Here is an 18,483-nt window from a genome sequence, read left to right as displayed (position 1 = left end):
ATACTCATATTTTTTTTTTGCTCATTGATCATCTGTTTTTTTCTTTCCCCTCTTGAGTCTGTACTGTTTAGTACTCTTTCAGTTGTAGCGGGGGAAAAAAAGGCAGTTGAGTTAGCTGAACCAGAGGAGGAATTTAAAGGTTGGTTTAATTATTCGGTTGAATAATTAATTAATAATAATTATTAAGTTGAATGAATTAAGTTGATTGAACTGAGGGTAGATCTATATTTTTTTATCTTAAATAATGTGTTAGGGATCTCTCTCCCTTTCCCTCCATTTCCCTTTTCCTTCATCTTTTTTGTCCTGTTTTCCTTTTTGGCTTCATTCTTGTTCACAGGTTTGTCATTGGATTCATTGTTGGTCACAATTTTTTGCAGTTATAGAAAAGATTTCTGGAATTTTCTAGGTTGTTCTTTCAGAAAGAAAAGAGATGATGGTCATTCTCAGAAACAATATTCACTGCCCCTGGATAACACTGACCTAACCTAGGTACATGCCGATTGCAGGGCCAACCACAGTGTATATGATAATGGAGTATTTTTGATTGGCCCATCCTGTGATTAATACCCTCATAGAATCATGCTAAGTAGAGAAGTTTGCAGAAGGAAGAGATTTAGGACAGACCACAAAACAGAACAAAACAAAATACACAATTCCATTGTAGTTTTTAAGAGCTTTTTATATTTTAAAGATATGTAAGGTCAATCTTTAAAGTTTCATGAAGGCTGGGATTTTTGTCTGTTTTGTTTACTACTAGATCCTGAGGCATGATAGGGCCTCACACATGGTGTTCAGTAACAATATATTGATTGTATAAATAAAGATATTAATTTTATTTATAGTGATTTTGATATTCAGAAGGTTGAAGTTCATGTAGCCTAATTTATCATTTTTTTCTTTTTGATTTTTTTTTTGCTTTTATTTCCAGAAACGTTTTATATGATGGTGTTGTTAAGTCTGTTTTTTAAAGTGTTAGCACAAAGATTGCATTCAAATATATATTATTCACATTTTTGGTTAGATAATTCATGACTTTTTTTCTGGATCTACAAGTATACTGTGCTTCATGCAGCAGAGTTTGAAACTTTATTTTTTGCATAAATGTAATGATTTAAAATCTGCCACTTACTGTATCAAGAAATGTTATACTGAATGGTTTTACAAAAAATTATTTTTAAATCTAATTGATCTTTTTATTAGTGACCAAATGTGTTTGGTGAATTGTACTTTCATATACAAAAAACTTTCTGGTAATTCCAGTGGCATAGGTTCAAAGTCATGTGAAGTGGAGGAAAGCCAAATAGATTTAAGGCTCAGATTTTACATCCTCAGCTGCCTATCAATATGCGTAGCTCCTGCAAAGAGAGGATGGGCACTGTGGTAGAGTGGTGGTGGAGAAAGTGGTGAGGGTGAGAGAGAGCACCAGCCTGGCCTGGCTGGGCCTGCTGAGGAATGCTGGGTCTGAACCCAGCTCTAGTGCCACCAGTGTCTCCAGAGCTCTGGGCTTCCTGTGAGGGAATAAGACTTTCTGTGCATACTTTGTTGAATGTGATTCTTTGATTACTAATGCAATCACAGTGATTAAAAATTTCGGTGTGTTGAGGGGCGCCTGGGTGGCTCAGTTGGTTAAGCGTCCGACTTCTTTGGCTCAGGTCATGATCTCGTGGTTCGTGGGTCTGAGCCCCGTGTTGGGCTCTGTGCTGACAGCTCAGAGCCTGGAGCCTGTTTCAGATTCTGTGTCTCTCTCTCTCTGTGACCCTCCCCTGTTCATGCTCTGTCTCTTTCTGTCTCAAAAATAAATAAACGCTAAAAAAAATTAAAAAAATTTCGGAGGGGAAGAAAAAAAAAAAAAAAGAGGTCAGAGTGGGAGAGAGCCAAAGCATAAGAGACTCTTAAAACTGAGAACAACTCTTAAGAGACTCTTAAAAACTGAGAACAAACTGAGGGTTGATGGGGGGTGGGAGGGAGGGGAGGGTGGGTGATGGGTATTGAGGAGGGCACCTTTTGGGATGAGCACTGGGTGTTGTATGGAAACCAATTTGACAATAAATTTCATATATTAAAAAAAAATAAAGAATGAAATACAAAAAAAAATTCGGTGTGTTGAATATTAGGTAATTATGAGGGTTAACTATATTAGAATTTCTTCAAGTAGGCCTCATTTTGAAAGACTTAGGTGCTGAGCTTTTTAAGAAAGTGTTACATTTTAAGAACACTTTCTTAAAAAGCTGAAACAAAACAAAGGGGGAAAAAAGACAAACGGAGAAAGAGACTCTTAACTATGGAGAACCTGATGGTTACCAGGGCAGAAGTGGTAGAGGGATGTGTGAAATAAAGTAGGTGATGGGGATTAAGGAGTGTGCTTGTCATGATGAGTTCCAGGTGATGTATAAAATTGTTGAATCACTGTATTGTATACCTGAAACTAATTTAACTCTGTATGTTTACTGGAATTAAAATAAAAAACTTAAAGAGAACATAATATCAACATTTATAAAGGAAATCCTGTAGGATATGCAAGAAGAAATAAAGATGAACCTACAGAAAAAGTGTTCTATTGGCAATTCTCCAGCTCTAACATACATGTATTATTTATTTTCAGAATTTATGTTAGATACTAATCTTTTCTTTTTTTTTAATTTTTTAATTTTCAAATTTCCCATAGTGCCTAAGACCACTCCTCATGCGTATGGCCCAATAAAGCCATAAATATTTATTTAATTGATAAAGTTATTTTATTCATATTGATGCCTTTTGGAAGAGAAACTGAAGGATGAATAATCTGCAAATCTTACCAGTTTATTTACATAATTCTCTGGGAGAAATAGCCCCTGTAATGTTAACTAGATGTCATATTTCCTAATAACAGGATTTTAACAGAAAAGAGCAATGTCAACATTTTATTTTTAGCTGGTTTAACATAAAAAATAAACACTCCTTTCTAAAAAAGTAACATAGTCTTAAGCTTTCCAGTAGAAGAGTGTGGTTTCATTATCCCAAAGCTAATGAACAATCATTAGAGCAATCAGTACATACTGTTTAATATTTTTTTTTTTTTAAGGTACAGGGAAAACAATGGTGATGGACATGTTTTATGCTTATGTGGAAATGAAGAGGAAGAAACGGGTTCATTTTCATGGTTTCATGCTAGATGTTCATGAAAGTAAGTTAAAGGATCTAAAAGAAGGTTTTTAAGTGGACAAACACTACAAAATACTTTTCTTCATCTTTTAAAATTCTTAATCTTTTAATCTTTTAAAATATTAGATTTTGCTTAAAGTAAGGTTTTATTTGGTTTCATTTGTTTTGTGCTATATTGAAATGATTTGTAGCATATTTAGAGTTGATCCTAAAGACAGATTCAAAATCAGTACTTCCCAATAAGAGAAGACAGGTTACTATATGAAGGTCAGGTATTTTCTCCTTCTACTAAGGGTCAATAAGAAATGTTAAAAACTCACTTATTTGGAGAAGTTGTTCTTGATTAGGTCCTTTCCTCTGTGTTACCTTAGCATGTAGGCATTCATGTACTTGTAGGCATGCTTTATTGTTTGTCAACGTTCCTTTTTAAAAAATTTTTTATTTTTATTTTTTGAGAGCGAGCTCTGTGTGCGAGGGAGTGTGTGCAAGTGGGGGAGGAGCTGAGGGAGAAGGAGGAGGGTATTTTAAGCAGACTCCATGCTCAACAGGGAGCCTCAGTTGGGGCTCCATTTCACAGTCCTGAGACTATGACCTGAGCCAAAATGAAGAGTCAGACGTTCAACCAACTGTGCCACTCAGGCGCCCTGCTTTGTTGGTGTTCTTAAGTTATGTGATTTTGCATTACTTGTCTACCAGCTATACTAACCTCACCAGGGCGGGAACATTGTATTTTTCTTCTAATACTTTCAGCATTTAGTACACATATAATGAGTGAAGTGGGACTGGCTAGAGACCAGGAAGCATCCTGATTATGTACGCTAGACGTAGGGCAGGATCACCTCCTCTGCCCCCATCTCTGAAATCCTCAGCAGTAAGACTGATCTGTTGATCCATCTAGTTACCATCTTGTCATCTAGCCTATCATTTGTCATCTCTGAAGTGATTGAAAAGAGGGGGGGATGGAATGACTACAAAGTGTCCTTACAGCCATGGGAATGCATTAATATGTGAACAACTTATTTTGAGGTAGAGAAAGTGCAACCAATTTTCAATAATCACATTTGATTTTATGTGGCATTTACACGTAATTTTTATGTTTACGCTAAGATTTCATTTAGAGATTTAAAAGGTATGTTATAGTTGTCTAAAATGGACTATTAATACAATATTTGATTTGTGTTTAATTTTATCCATTAAAGGAATACACCGCCTTAAACAGAGTTTGCCAAAAAGGAAACCGGGATTCATGGCTAAATCATATGATCCGATAGCTCCTATAGCTGAAGAAATCAGCGAAGAGGCATGTCTCTTATGTTTTGATGAGTTTCAGGTAAGGTAGAGATATTTCATAGATGTAGAATGGTATGCTGAATGATATGTGAAGATTTAAATTCTGTTCCTGATTTTATCATTGTTTTATAAATTGATTTGACACATTACCTCTTATTTTACTGTCTGGTCCAGGAGTCAGCAAACTATGGCTTGCAAAGGGAAAATCTTGCCCATCTGCTTTTGTATGGCCAGTGAGAAAAGAATGATTTTTATATTTTTAAAGAGTCTTTTCAAAAAGAAAAAGAAAATGCAACAAAGGCCATATGTGGCTTGCAAAACCTAAAACATTTACTACTCAGTCTTTTATAGGAAAAGTTTGCCTTCCCCTATATTACAGTCAGTGGATTTACATTTCCCCTATACCACAATGGAGATAATGTTGATTACACAATAATGTCTAAAGATATTTGAAGTTTTTTTAAGTGTTTATTTTTATTTTGAGAGAGAGTGTGCACACACAAGCAAGCATGAGAGGGGGAGGGGGAGAGAATTAGAGAATCCCAAGCAGGCTGTGTGCTGTCAGCACAGAGCTGGACTTGGGGACTCGATCTCATGAACTGTGAGATCATGAACTGAGCTGAAATCAAGAGTCAGACGCTCAGCCAACTGAGCCACCCAGGCACCCCTGAAGTTTTTTTGAAAGCATTATATAAAAAAACAAATGACTCACTCATCTCATTTAGACTTTACAACTTATTTGTGATAAAGGGAGGGAGTTCGCCCTCATTGAACTTCTAAAGTTTTTTCTAGTTTAGGATTCTCTGAAATAGTACGTTTAGATTGGTAATATGTTACTTTCTGATCTTTATTTCCTATGAGAGCAAATATGGCATGCCAGCAAATACCGTGTCTTACGTTTTTCTGTGTCCTAGAGTTTAACAACAACAACAACAACAGATACTCTAGTTAAGAATTATTTCCTCATTTCACTGCTTTCTTTAGTAGTTCTGAAATGCAGTAGTTGATTTTTTTATGATGCGTATCAGAAGAGCAATTGGTTATTGGAATAAAAATAGAAAAACCATAAGTACTGAATATAAACTTAAAAATAGGGCATCACTGGGGTGCCTGGGTGGCTTAGTCAGTTAAGCATCTGACTTCAGCTCAGGTCGTGATCTCAAGGTTGATGAGTTCAAGACCCACATCAGGCTCTCTGCTGTCAGCACAAAAGCCTGCTTTGGATCCTCTATCCCTCTCTCTCTCTGTCCCTTCCCTGCTTGTTCTCTCTGTCTCAAGAATAAATTTTTTTTTTTTTTAACGTTTATTTATTTTTGAAACAGAAAGAGACAGAGCATGAATGGGGTAGGGGCAGAGAGAGAGGGAGACACAGAACCGGAAGCAGGCTCCAGGCTCCGAGCCATCAGCCCAGAGCCCGACGCGGGGCTCGAACTCATGGACCGTGAGATCGTGACCTGAGCTGAAGTCGGTCGCTTAACCGACTGAGCCACCCAGGCGCCCCAAGAATAAATAAACTTAAAAAAAAAAAAAGTATCACTCCCAAAGCTTTTGAATAATATTTCTGGAGCGGAGTGCAGAAATTCCCATGTCTGATTGCGTAAAATAAAGGCCCAGAGAACTTTCAAGGGTAGGAAGGTAACACTTTGTGCCTACTCTGAGGTGGGCCCTGGTGAGTGTCACATTTTATTTAAGCCTCACAACATATTTGTGATGAAGGGAGGGAGCTGTCCTAGTTGAATTGTAAAGTTTCTTAACAGTTTTAAGATTCTCTAAAATGATGCATTTAAATTGGTAGTGAGTTATTTCTTGTTCTGTGTTTAAAAACCTGGGTTGGTGGGAAGATAAGAGGCCAGGATGCCTTTATCCCAAATGAGGCATGAGAAGTCTCCTTTAGTAGCTTGATACACTTAATCTAAGAGCAGTCTTGATTTATGAGAGAAGAGAAAGAAGAATTTTTGCCAGGAATGGTGTTACACTGAGCCATCTAAGGGGGAGGAATCTTTATTTCATTTTCCCTTCAGTCTATTAAGATACCCTGGCATTCACTTTTTGTACTGTACAGCTACAAAGGTCTTCAGAAGAAAGGCTGATGGGCAAGAAATGTTTACTTACTACTCTGAAGAAGAGTACCAAGTACACCAATGTGTTGCAGAAAGAAAAGGGCCTCATTTAGTTTTGTTTTTTTTTTAAATTAATTTATTTTGAAAGAGAGCATGCGTGTGAGCCGGGAAGAGGCAGAGACAGAGAGAGAGAGAGAGGGAGGGAGGGAGAGAGAAAATCTCAAGCAGGCTCCGAGCTGTCAATGCAGAGCCAGAGGTAGGGCTCTATCTCACGAACTGTGAGTTCATGACCTGAGCCTAAACCAAGAGTCGGAACCTCAACCGACTGAGCCACCCAGGTACCCCTAGTTCTAAAAGTAGCACCAAGTTGACAGTTATGCTGTCTTCAATAACAGAAGTCAGCAATCAATCAGGGAAGGCCATTTCTCTTGTTTCCTCATTATGAGTCTCTTAACCACAGTTTCCTTAAATAAAATTGAGTTGGCACAATTAAATTAAAAAAAAAATTATATGTTTATTTATTTATTTTGAGAGAGACAGCATGAGTGGGGGGGGGATGCAGAGAGAGAGAGAGGGAGAGAGACTGAGAAAGAGAGAGAGAGAGAGAGAGGGAGAGAGAGAGAGAGAGAGAGAGAGAGAGAATCCTAAGCAGTCTCTGTGCTGGCGTGGGGCTCAAACTCATGAAACTGTGAGATCATACATGACCTGACCCGAAACCAAGAGCTGGATACTCAACCAGCTGAGCCACCGAGGCACCTCTGAAGTTGAAATTTTTAAAAAGGGTACTAACACCCAACCTTTGTAAAATGATTCATGGTTTACAAATTTTTCTTATATGCTTCATTTAATTCTATAAAATAGTTATGATATTCATTATGTAGATGAGGATATAGAGGCATCAGAATTTCCTCGGTATCGTATGAAGATCATTACCCTTAACTTAAAATGTGTAAATTTTAAAACTTTGAGAGAAAAGATTGGCCTGTTTCTGTGACAGGATGACCATTGACAAGACTATTTAAGAAGCTAAGGAAGTAATGAAAATTTGGCTGTACAAAGGAGATCCTGAGAAGATTAATAGCAGGGCCAAATTACCCATGAGGTGCAGGAGGCACAGTACTTAGGGTCCATGATACTTTTAGGACCCCATGAAAATGTTTTAATTTCTTTTAAAATTTGAAGAAAAAATGAATGTATCATCATGAATTCAGCCTGTATCTGTCTGTATCTGTATATATTTTACACCAACTTAGTCATAAAATACAATTATGTATATAAACACACATTTTCAAATGTATTTTCTAAGTGAGGAAGGGGCTCATGAAGGTAAAACCAGGAAAGTCATAATGTTGCCCTGATAGTGAGGTGATAACAGAAACCTGTCTGGTTGCATGGGGCATTCTCCATTGAGTTCCAATTTCAGAAGGCTGATGCTTGGCTGGGAAGAAGGAAACAAAAGCAACTCTCAGGATACTTATATTCCAAATGAGTGAGTCTTGCAAAAGAAAGGCAGGCAGTAAAAAAATGATTTTTTAAGTTAAGTATTAAGGAGATCAAGGGGGATACAGGTCCCTTGGCTGTAAAATGTTACTTGTCAACAAAGAGAGAGTGGATGTGATGGAACTGTCATCACCTGCCCTGACCAGAGTTGGTTTGATGTTCATTCATTTGTTTACTCATCCATCCCTGTTGCCTTAAATAAAGAACCTTATCCCATACTATAAGACCCTATCTGACCCACAGTCAAATGGACCATGTATGGACATCTGATCTCTGAGTAGCCTACACGGTTGTCAACAATATTGCACTTTTTGGGGGATTGAGCCAGTCATATACTCCATCTCATGTCTTTCAAGTAAAATGCAGTTTTACTGCACAGTAATGAAACAAGGGCAGTTCCTTCACAGTAATGAAACAGGAACAAAGAGACCTAGGAAATAACAATCCCATTAGGGGGAAGACTACAAGGCTGCTCCCTGGACAGCTGCTGAGCTCTCCAGAGCTACCTATGCTCTGAAGCCAATCTTTAGCTCCGGTTCCCAGTAGGTGCTAACAGTGCTGTTCCCATCCTGGTGTCTTATTTATTTATTTATTTCTGATAGAGAGAGAGAGCGAGCGAGCGAGCGAGCAAGCATGCGCATGTGCAAGCAGGGGGGAGTGGTAGAGGGAGAGGGAGAGAGAGAGTCTTAAGCAGTCTCCACGCTCAGCAAGGAACCCATGCAGAGTTCGATCTCACAACTGTGAGATCCTGACCTGAGCTGAAATCGAGAGTTGGACGCTTAACTGACTGAGCCACCCAGGTGCGCTCCATGCATCCTGGAGTCTTAAGTAAACCCCTTTTCTTTATCTGAATCTCCTGTCCCTGTTTCTTGCAAGCAGTCTCGATGAGGATGGAACTCCTGTTTTGCTCTTATCTGCCTTAGTGGTAGGGATTTCCCTGTGGTCTGTAAAAGCTAGCATAAATAGGAGTACTGTTAGGAAATGTCACCTTCCTTCATATAAAATCCAGTACCTCCAGTGGAAGGAGAATTACCTGATAAACTAAAGACAAAAGATCCCAGAGATGAGGTATCTCTTAGGATGCTTTTGACTGCAGGTAACAGAAAACCCAATTTAAAAAGGCTTAAACTCTAAGTGGGGGGGGTCCAGGGGGAGGGATGGAATACAATAAGATAGTGTCATTCCTTTTATTCAAGCCTGCCTCCTTCCTCTCTGATCTTATCTCCTATACTTTCAGCCTTGCTCATTGCTCCCTACTATTTCCATCCCTATTGTTTTCATAGATTAGGGAACCATAGCTAATAGATTTGGGTGTTAAACCAAATGCTTCTTTCCCGTCAGGGCTCTGAAGAAAATTTGCTCAGAGATGGTAAAACAAGACTGAATACCAAATTGATTGCCTTTGTTTAATCCCAAATGCTACTAGAATGAAGCATTCTGGTATGTCAGAGTTGACAACATGAGAGACTCTCTGCTTTTAAGAAAGTTGGGCTGCATGTCTTAGGATGAAACATGTTAGTAGTTTTGCTCTTTTATTTCCTCTACAATTCCAGACTCGAGCCCTAGAGTCTGTATGCAAGACCCTGTATGCAAGAAAAGGCCAATATCTGCATATACCCACTGTTGAGAAGAACCAGGAAAGCAAGAGTATAAGGGCAAGAATATGTCCCTTAAGAGCAGAGATGATCACTGAGCAGTACCTGGATCTCCTAGTTTTAATATCTGGACTGTGTTCCACTGGTCTTAGAGAAGCTCCTCCAACACACCCAAACTGGATTATTTCTACTCCAAATCTCTCCTTGTCTCTCATTCCAAAATTCAAGAGGATAAAAGGATACCTCCAAAATATTGCTGCAGCAGCATTCCGATCCCCAACATCCACACAATTTAGAACAAATAAGCAGAGCCTTTGCACTGAACTTTCTGCCTGGGACAGTCTCTCCTGGATACCCCTAAGAGTCTCTCACTTCTTCAGATCTTTGCTCAGTTACCTCCTTAACAAGACCTATTCCTACAAAATTGCAATTTGCCATTAATCAGTGTCCCTTACTATCCTTTCAAGAAATTTTTTTTAACGTTTATTTATTCTTGAGAGAGGGTGAGAGAGAGAGAGAGAGAGAGACAGAGTGTGAGTGGGGAGGAGCAGAGAGAGAGAGAGGGAGACACAGAATCCAAAGCAGGTTCCAGGCTGTGAGCTGTCAGCACAGACGTGGGCTGGAACTCAGGAACCATGAGATCATGACCTGAGCCGAAGTTGTATGCTTAACTGATTGAGCCACCTAGGCACCCTAAAACCATTCTTTAAAAAAATAACATATCATCTTCTGGTAGATAATATATTACTTATTATGTTTACTATTTATATAATTCCTCCATAACAATGTAAACTTGAAGGCAGGAATCTTTGTGTGTTTTTTTGAATGTTTATTTATTTATTTTGAGAGAGATTGAGAGAGTGAGAGAGGGGTGGAGAGAGGGAGAGAGAAAATCCCAAGTAGGTCCTCCACTGTCAGTGCAGAGCCCAATGAGGGGCTCAATGCCAAGAACCGTGAGCTCATGACCTGAGCCAAAATCAAGAGTCAGTCGCTTTAACTGACTGAGCCACCCAAACACCCAGGAATCTGTTTTTAATTGACGTATCTCAAATGTCTAGAACAGTGTTTGAGGATGAATGAATGAATAATAGTGAGTGAATGAATGAATGAATGAATGAATAAATCTAGTACCAAATGATAAATATTGAGCTAGTCTCCCAACTAAGTCCCACTTCTCTTATGTATAATAACTACCCACAATTTTTCCTGTCAACATTCTGAATTATCTTAACTTTTTTGTCTAATTTAATAGATGAAAAGTGGCATCTCATTGTTTTAATATTTATTCCTTTAAGTAATAATATAGTTGGATTTTTTCTATGTTTATTTACTAACTACTTAAAATTCATCTTTTATGAACTGAGACAATGCCATTTATTGGAATGCTTACATTCCATCTATTATGTGTATTCTGTAATAACATTAGTTTTTGTTTGTTGAGTACTGTGGGGCTATGTTCTTAACTACTGTACTATGCTAAGTATCATTCTATAGCTAAAATTCTATACAGCTACATATAAATAATATGCAATTATACTAGCATATATACCATACATAGATAATACAGCTGACATTTCTTGAGGATTTACTCTAAGGATCATAACAATTTTGCAAGGTAGGTATTGTTACTACCTTCACTATATTGATGAGGAAATTAAGGGTCAGAGAAGTTAAGTAACTTGTCCAAGGTCACACAGCTGGTAACTCAGTTTGAATTCATCATTGGTGCTCTGATTCATTAGTAGTGACAGCTACGTTATATGTTCTCTTTGGTATATGATGTCTTGTGTTATATATTTAAATACATAGATCTAGAGCTGAGTTGACTTTTAGTAGATATTTTAATGACAGAACCTAAAAATTATCCTTAAGCCTATTAAGTCTAGTATAATACATTGCTGATTTTCTAGAAAAGAATTTTTTTGGCCCTTTTCTCTTAACAGCCATATGTCTACAATCATCACATCACTTTTAAAATTGAATCCTACTAGTAGTCTTGATTTTTAACTAGTTATTATTGGCCTTTTGGTAGTGTTAATATAATATTTATTTTACTAGGGAGCTGGACGGGAATTATTGCTGCTTAAAATCAAGAATACATGTGCTCTTGAATTTGAGGAATTTAAAAATTATGTTTTGGTAGCATTCAGATTACATTTCCAGAATATATTCTTCATCAGCTTGGTCATTTTAACTAAGTATAGCATTTCAGTTTTGCCTGTAGTATCAAATATACTATTCTTGTTTTGTTTGAGAAATTTGGCTAGGTAGGTTGTTTTTATGTGTTTTAGTTGCTAAAATAAAAGAACAGCTTTTCCTCAGAGTTTTCTGTAGGGTCTTCATTGTGTTGACTTTGAATGATTATGTTTCTTATTACATCATTTATGAATCTGAAGGTATACAATACTGAAGGAAACCGATTTAAAAAAAAATGTTATTTCCTCCTGTCCCTTTCAGGGACACTGGATGGATGTTTTACTAATATGGTCTTAAAAACAAAACAAAAAAAAAAAAGAATTCTGATGAGCAGAATATCATGCAAAATTCTCCTCTGTAAGCTATCAATATCATTTAAAAAATAGTTTTGACCGTTTTTGTAAAACAGAAAAGCTATTAAAAACTGCTAATAAAAAATAGGTGCTTATTTTTGTGCTAATACTAATTACTGATAATGCATGCTTATGTTTGTCACTCATTACATGGCACTGTACCAATCAGTGGGTGACTGAGACTCGAGCACTTACATATGTAAATTAACCATTAGATTTTCTTTTTTTCCTTTTTTCCTTAAGTGAGTCATAATGGAAAGCAACTCTAGGTCATAAAAAAATCTTTTCTCTTTAATGCTAATGAAATGTCTCCCCTCTCTGTATTAGCAGACTACCCTTATTGGTAATCTGTAGCCTTCTCTTTTGTTCCTGGTGGTAATGAAATGCTGGGTGCTAAAAAAGCCCGCTCTCCAAGAATGTGTGGCCAATTGTCTTCTGTTCACTTATACTGTAAAATTACTGTTCCCCAGCAAAGCTGAACAAGTGCGGGGACAAGATCAAAAGAATATACATTGGCACCCGGCTACACCAAGTGACTCCTGCTTTATTAATTAGCCATAGCTTCTCCAAGTTAATTTACTCTGATAGAGCAAAAACATTTTGTAATACAAAAACAACAAATGATAATTCAACCACGAGTCTTTAATAGTTTGCTTTCTTCAACTTCCAATTTAAATCTTTGCAGTATGTTATAAGCTAAATGTCTCTTCACTCTTCTGAACCTTAGCGCACAAAAGCTGTTTTTAATTTTTTTCAACATTAGTGAGATAGTCAAAGGACAATTTTTATTTTCTAAAATTGGTAACTTTTAATTGATATCATTCTTTTTAAAAGTCAGTGTATTGGGAATCTAATTTAAAAGTGCACTTGCTTCTGAAATTTGCAAGCTTGTTTGTTCTCTCATCAGAAATGCCACTGGTGTTTAAGCATTTCAAAGGGGCCTTCTCTGTGAGTATTTTTGTGGAAGCAAAATTTGACAGTGAACCTAAGCTCCAAATTTAATAATATCACTTTCTTCTTAAATAATTAAATACTACTTTTCATTTTAGTCACCACTTTGTAAGTTCCTGAAGTCTTTTAATTTAAGGAGTCTCCAGTAGTTTTTTAGCTAATGTTTTAAAGTTAGAGCTTGAGACAGCAAAAAAAGATCTGTGGGCACAGCCCCATTTTCTGGTTTGTTTTTGTTTTTGTTCAGGTGGGAAGGAAATAATGTAACGTTTGTGTAAGATAATCACCTGAAAAGAGAAAAGAGATGGAGCCCTGTGTAGCCCAGGTGGTTGTTGTCAGATAGTTGGTAACTTTCAGTATTTTGATCTAATTTGAAAGAATTCCCCCAGTTTCTATGCTCTAACATGGTTTAAAAATAAGAATGTGATATTTATTGTGTGATTTATTTTGTGAATATAAAACAAATTTTATTATCTAAAATGCCATTAAAGAAAAATCAAAATAGCTTTACTTAAGAAGTATCTAAAACCCATTTTATTATATTTATAAGGGAAGGTAACAATGATTAATATCTACCTTCACTGTACATTTGTTTTTGAACTCAACTGCCTTCCCTCCTTAATTTCTGTATTTCTTTGTGATTTTAAAAAGCTTTTTAAAAAGTTATTAAGCTTACTTGTTAATTGTGGATTTTAAAAAATAATTTTAGAAAAGGTAGCTCTATGTATCTCTAACTTAGGTGGAACAGTTTTATCTATATTATGCATTTCTGCTTTTGTCAGAAGGAATTTTTTAAAGCACTGTATTAACCATTCTTGTGAGGTTTTTATTTTTTTCCTTTTTAATAGAAGGAATATTTGTGTTTGCGAAGGTTAGCAGAGGCTGGCTGTGCTGGAAGTGACTGCAGTGCCTTTTGATTATTCATGGACAGTAATAGAAGGCACTTAAAAAGAACAATGAAATTGCTTATTTTTGTGATGGGCCATCTGTTGAATTGTTTTGTGCAACAATTGCACAATAGTATCTATGTCATATCATTCTATTTTCAACAGCAGCTGATTATGTCTCACTGGCTATTTGTCCTTATTTCTAAAGTCCCATGACCATTTAAAGTCACCTTTTCAGGGACCTTTGCCAGAAAGGTATTAGAAATCTCAATCAGCTGTTTATTATTCTTTTTTTTCTTTTTTCTTTCTCTCTCTCTTCTTTTTTTTTTTTTTTTTTTTTTGGTGGGAAGGGGGCGGTGGATGGGGTCTGTGATGGGAGCCGGGGGAGGGATTTGGTCATGTTAGCTCTAATTAATTAGACTTCCTAAATGTTTAGGACAATTATCTATGCTTTCCACCTGTAGTTTATAAAAGAAGTTAACACAGAACCATTTGATAATTTGGGTAGAAATGATAGGCTTGCAAAAAAGAGTCAAGTTTAAAAGACTACTATACACTCTTTTATGGTTTTAATTATCTGCTCTTTTCTTCATGGTGATAATTAGAATTTTTCTCTTGGAATTCACTTCCATCCTTAAAAAAAAAAAAAAGAATAGATGAGCCATTAGCAAATTTGTTAGAGCAGAAGTGAGTATAAAATAAAACAAATGTGTTGTTGTCCATAGGTCACTGACATTGCTGATGCCATGATTCTGAAACAGCTTTTTGAAAATCTGTTCAAAAATGGGGTCGTCGTTGTGGCAACATCCAACAGGCCACCGGAAGGTAAAAACAAACATTGTGCTAGTCTCATCCAATTAGGTGGAAAATAACAAGCTTTGAAAAATCCATAATTTTATACTCATTTTATTGTGTTAGTAGAATCTGATGACTTTGCTTATCATTCATTTTATAACAGACAATCTAAAAAATCAGTTGGTATTTGTGTCTGAAAAATGTTTATATTCTTTGCAAGTTAAACCCATGTGATCCCCTGTGTTTGATGCACTTGCTGTTTTTCTCTGAGTATTAGATATATCATATATTTGTATCAAAAAATGATGCCGGGAGGTGCCTGGGTGGGTCAGTCAGTTAAGCATCTGATGCTTAGACCCTTGATTTTGGCTCAGGTCATGATCTCACAGTTTGAGCCCCATGTCGGGCACAAGCCCCCATGTGGAACCTGCTTGCGATTCTCTCTCTCCCTCTTTCTGTGCACTCTCTATCTCTTTCTCTCAAAAATAAATAAATAAACATTAAGGAAAAAAAATGATGCCAGCAGGAAGGCTAGGTTTGAGGACCCAGAGGGGGCCTTGCAGGACCAGCCAAGAGGATCCTTGACTTTGCGCAGGATAGAAATCAAATACAAAACACCAGAAAGTGAGAACAGGGTTTACTGAAGATACAGAGGGAGCAGATGCAGATGGAGCATCTGGGAGACTTGGGAAGGAAAGGAGCATGAGTCTTGTCTTGGTTTGGGGCTTGGGGGTTTTATTAAGGATTGTGGTCTGCTGTATGTGTCCTTTCGGGCATCCAAGAACTGATTAGAACAAAGATAAGGGCCCAGGTGTTAGTCCTTGGAGCCAGCGGGCCTTGGCATTGAGATGTCTAGTGCTGGGGTGGTCTGGAATATTCACATGACAGCTTCATTGGTCATTCTCACCTGGTCCTTCCTTAGATGTAATCTCTACTGAAGAAGTCATTAACTAACTCCCTGCCCCTTACAAGGAGGAATTACAGCTGTCTGCATTCTGTGGACTGTGTAAAGTGGGGTGTGGGTCCTAGAAAGAACAGAAGCAGGAAAAGGAGCAAAAAGCAGATTTTTATGGAGTTCTTCAGTTTCTCTGTTTCAAAAATACAAGGCTTTCTAATTGCTTTTTAGGGGCTGTAAAAGAAGCTCAATGAAATGAAAGAGAAAACTCCTAATTGAGTCTTAGAAAAAGAGTTGAATCTCGCTTGCATAAGTAGTTTCTAATACTTAATTTTATTCCTAAAAAACCACTTGTGGCTTATTTGAACATTATTTAAGGATTAAAATACAAGTAATATCTAGATAAAAACAAGTTTAAAATGTTTTATCTTTCCATGATGTGGTCAGTTGAAGGCCAGAGGAACCAAAACCAATATTTAATGCCTTCTTTAAAAAATTTTTTTTTTTAATGTTTATTTACTTTTGAGAGATAGAGACAGAGTGTGAGCAGGCAAGGGGCAGAGAGAGAGGGAGACACAGAATCTGAAGCAGGCTCCAGGCTCTGAGCTGTCAGCACAGAGCCCGATGTGGGGCTTGAACTCACGAACCACGAGATCATGACCTGAGCTGAAGTCAGAAGCTCAACTGACTGAGCCACCCAGGCGCCCCTAATGCATTCTTAATGTTAACATCTTTCTACCCTGGAATGCTCTACCACCTGGAATTCCCTGCATGGCTAATTCCTTACCTTTTTCAGGTCTTTACTCAAAAGTTATTTTGCCAAAGAACTGTAGACTTATCTTCTATTTGAATCTACAACCCATCCCTTTTTTTCTTACCTTGCTTCTCCTTTCCTCCTTTATTTTCTTCCTTGTGGTTTATTGTCTATCCTCTTCCAGGATGCAAAGGGTTCATGAAGGCAGTGACTTTTACCTCTTCTGTTCATGGGTATATACTGAACAACCAAAACAGTGCCTAGCTGATCTCAATAGTCTTAGAGTGAATGTTGAATGAATGCATGTTTTTAAAGGTTATCCCTGGCTGCAATACTGAGAATGGATTGTGGGGATGAGATTTCAAAGTTGGAAGTAAGGAGACCGTTGATGATATCATTGCTGCAATCCCGAGGGGAGATAATGGAGCAGTGAGGGTGGTGAGAGTAGTCAGAATTTGGATATATTTTGTAAGCAGAGCCAAGAGGATTTACTAATGGGATGAATACATGGTATTAAAAAAAGAGAAAGAGATAAAGAATGACTCAAAGGTTTTGGCTTGAGCAATTAAAAGGATGAAGTTGATGTTTTCTGAGATAGAGAGGACTATGGGAGAAGCAGATTTGGGTAGGGAGGGGAAAGTACTGAGGCAGATGCATATCAGAGTTTGGATTTTAATGGAAAAGTTTAGATTGGAGATGAAAGTTTGGGAGTTCATTGGTCCCAAAGGAAGCTGGTCAGAGCAGCCAGTGAGGTAAGAGGAGAACCAACAGAGTATCAAGTGAAGAAAAGGAAAATGGTACAAAAGGATGGATGGCCACTTTTGTTAAATGCTGCTAGGAGGCGAAGGGGAGGTTGAGAATTGACCATTGGAATTAGTAACATGGAGTTTATTGGTGGATCTGAAAAGAGAAATGTAATAGTGATAGTGTGAGTTTTTTCCTTAATAAGCCGTGTCATGTGGATGACTTATATTGAGTTTATAATCTGTTGTTACCTAGATCTTATTTTGTGAGCTGCTGTCAAACTAGGTGTCTCTCATTCTGTGTTTGTGTAGTTGATTTCTTTTTCTTCCTATTACATTTCAGCTTATTAGTCTGTCTGCATTGTTCTATTTTATGATTTATGTTTGATTATATTTGATTTATGTTTGTATCTTTCTGAAGTGTGGTTCTAACAGATTAGTTTTAGCTATCCCTACTAACTATGACGTTTATAAAATGGTAATCATGCTGCTATATCTTCAGCCATTCATTAATTAAAACGTAACCAAGTTTAGACCCTCATAGCATACCATTAGAGGCCTTATTTTAGGGAGACATCAGTTAATTAATACTATTAAATCCAGTTATTCAAACAACTGTAGTTATACCTCATCTATTATATTCTAAGAGAATTATGAATGATTCAGATGCACTTATTAAAATATCTATAATACTGTTATAGATAGCATTCTTTTTTTTTTAACGTTTATTTATTTTTGAGACAGAGAGAGACAGAGCATGAGCGGGGGAGGGTCAGAGAGAGAGAGGGAGACACAGAATCTGAAACAGGCTCCGGGCTCTGAGCTGTCAGCACAGAACCCGACGCAGGGCTTGAACTCACAGACAGTGAGATCATGACCTGAGCCGAAGTCGGCCGCCTAACCGACTGAGCCACCCAGGTACCCCTTAATTTTTTTTTTTTTAATGTTTACTTATTTTAGAGAGAGACAGAGACAGAATGTGAGTGGGTTAGGGGCAGAGAGAGAGGGAGACACAGAATCTGAAGCAGGCTCCAGGCTGTGAGCTGTCAACACCGAGCCCGGCGTGGGGCTTGAACTCATGAGCTGTGGGATCATGACCTGAGCTGAAGTCAGACACTCAACCAACTGAGCCACCCAGGCACCCCAGCATTCTTGTGATTTACTAGGGTGATAACGCTATGAGACACAGCAGTGAGTGTTTTCATATTAGATCATCTGTGAAGACTCTCCTTTAGCTGACTGGTGACTTAACTGTGTCATCAGTATTGCCTTTAAACATTCAGTGACAAGCTATAAATAGCAAGGTGGTAGAACAAGCTTGGAACA

At 37.4% G+C, this 18,483-nt stretch overlaps 1 protein-coding gene across 1 annotated transcript in view; it reads left to right on the top strand.

Moving 5' to 3' along the window:
• Positions 1 to 18,483, top strand: part of AFG1L (AFG1 like ATPase) — a 201,989-nt gene that overhangs the window by 64,567 nt on the left and 118,939 nt on the right. The window contains exons 5-7 of the mRNA XM_047102407.1: positions 3,062 to 3,163; positions 4,341 to 4,471; positions 14,696 to 14,795. Of these exons, the coding sequence (XP_046958363.1) occupies positions 3,062 to 3,163; positions 4,341 to 4,471; positions 14,696 to 14,795 (333 nt within the window). The remainder of the gene's footprint in view (positions 1 to 3,061; positions 3,164 to 4,340; positions 4,472 to 14,695; positions 14,796 to 18,483) is intronic.

This window comes from Lynx rufus, unplaced genomic scaffold, assembly GCF_022079265.1.
Source record: "Lynx rufus isolate CCGP_SWC_20201006 ecotype Redwood Valley unplaced genomic scaffold, mLynRuf1.p SCAF_6, whole genome shotgun sequence".
Classification (NCBI taxonomy): domain Eukaryota; kingdom Metazoa; phylum Chordata; class Mammalia; order Carnivora; family Felidae; genus Lynx; species Lynx rufus.
This window is presented reverse-complemented; position numbering and strand designations above follow the sequence as displayed.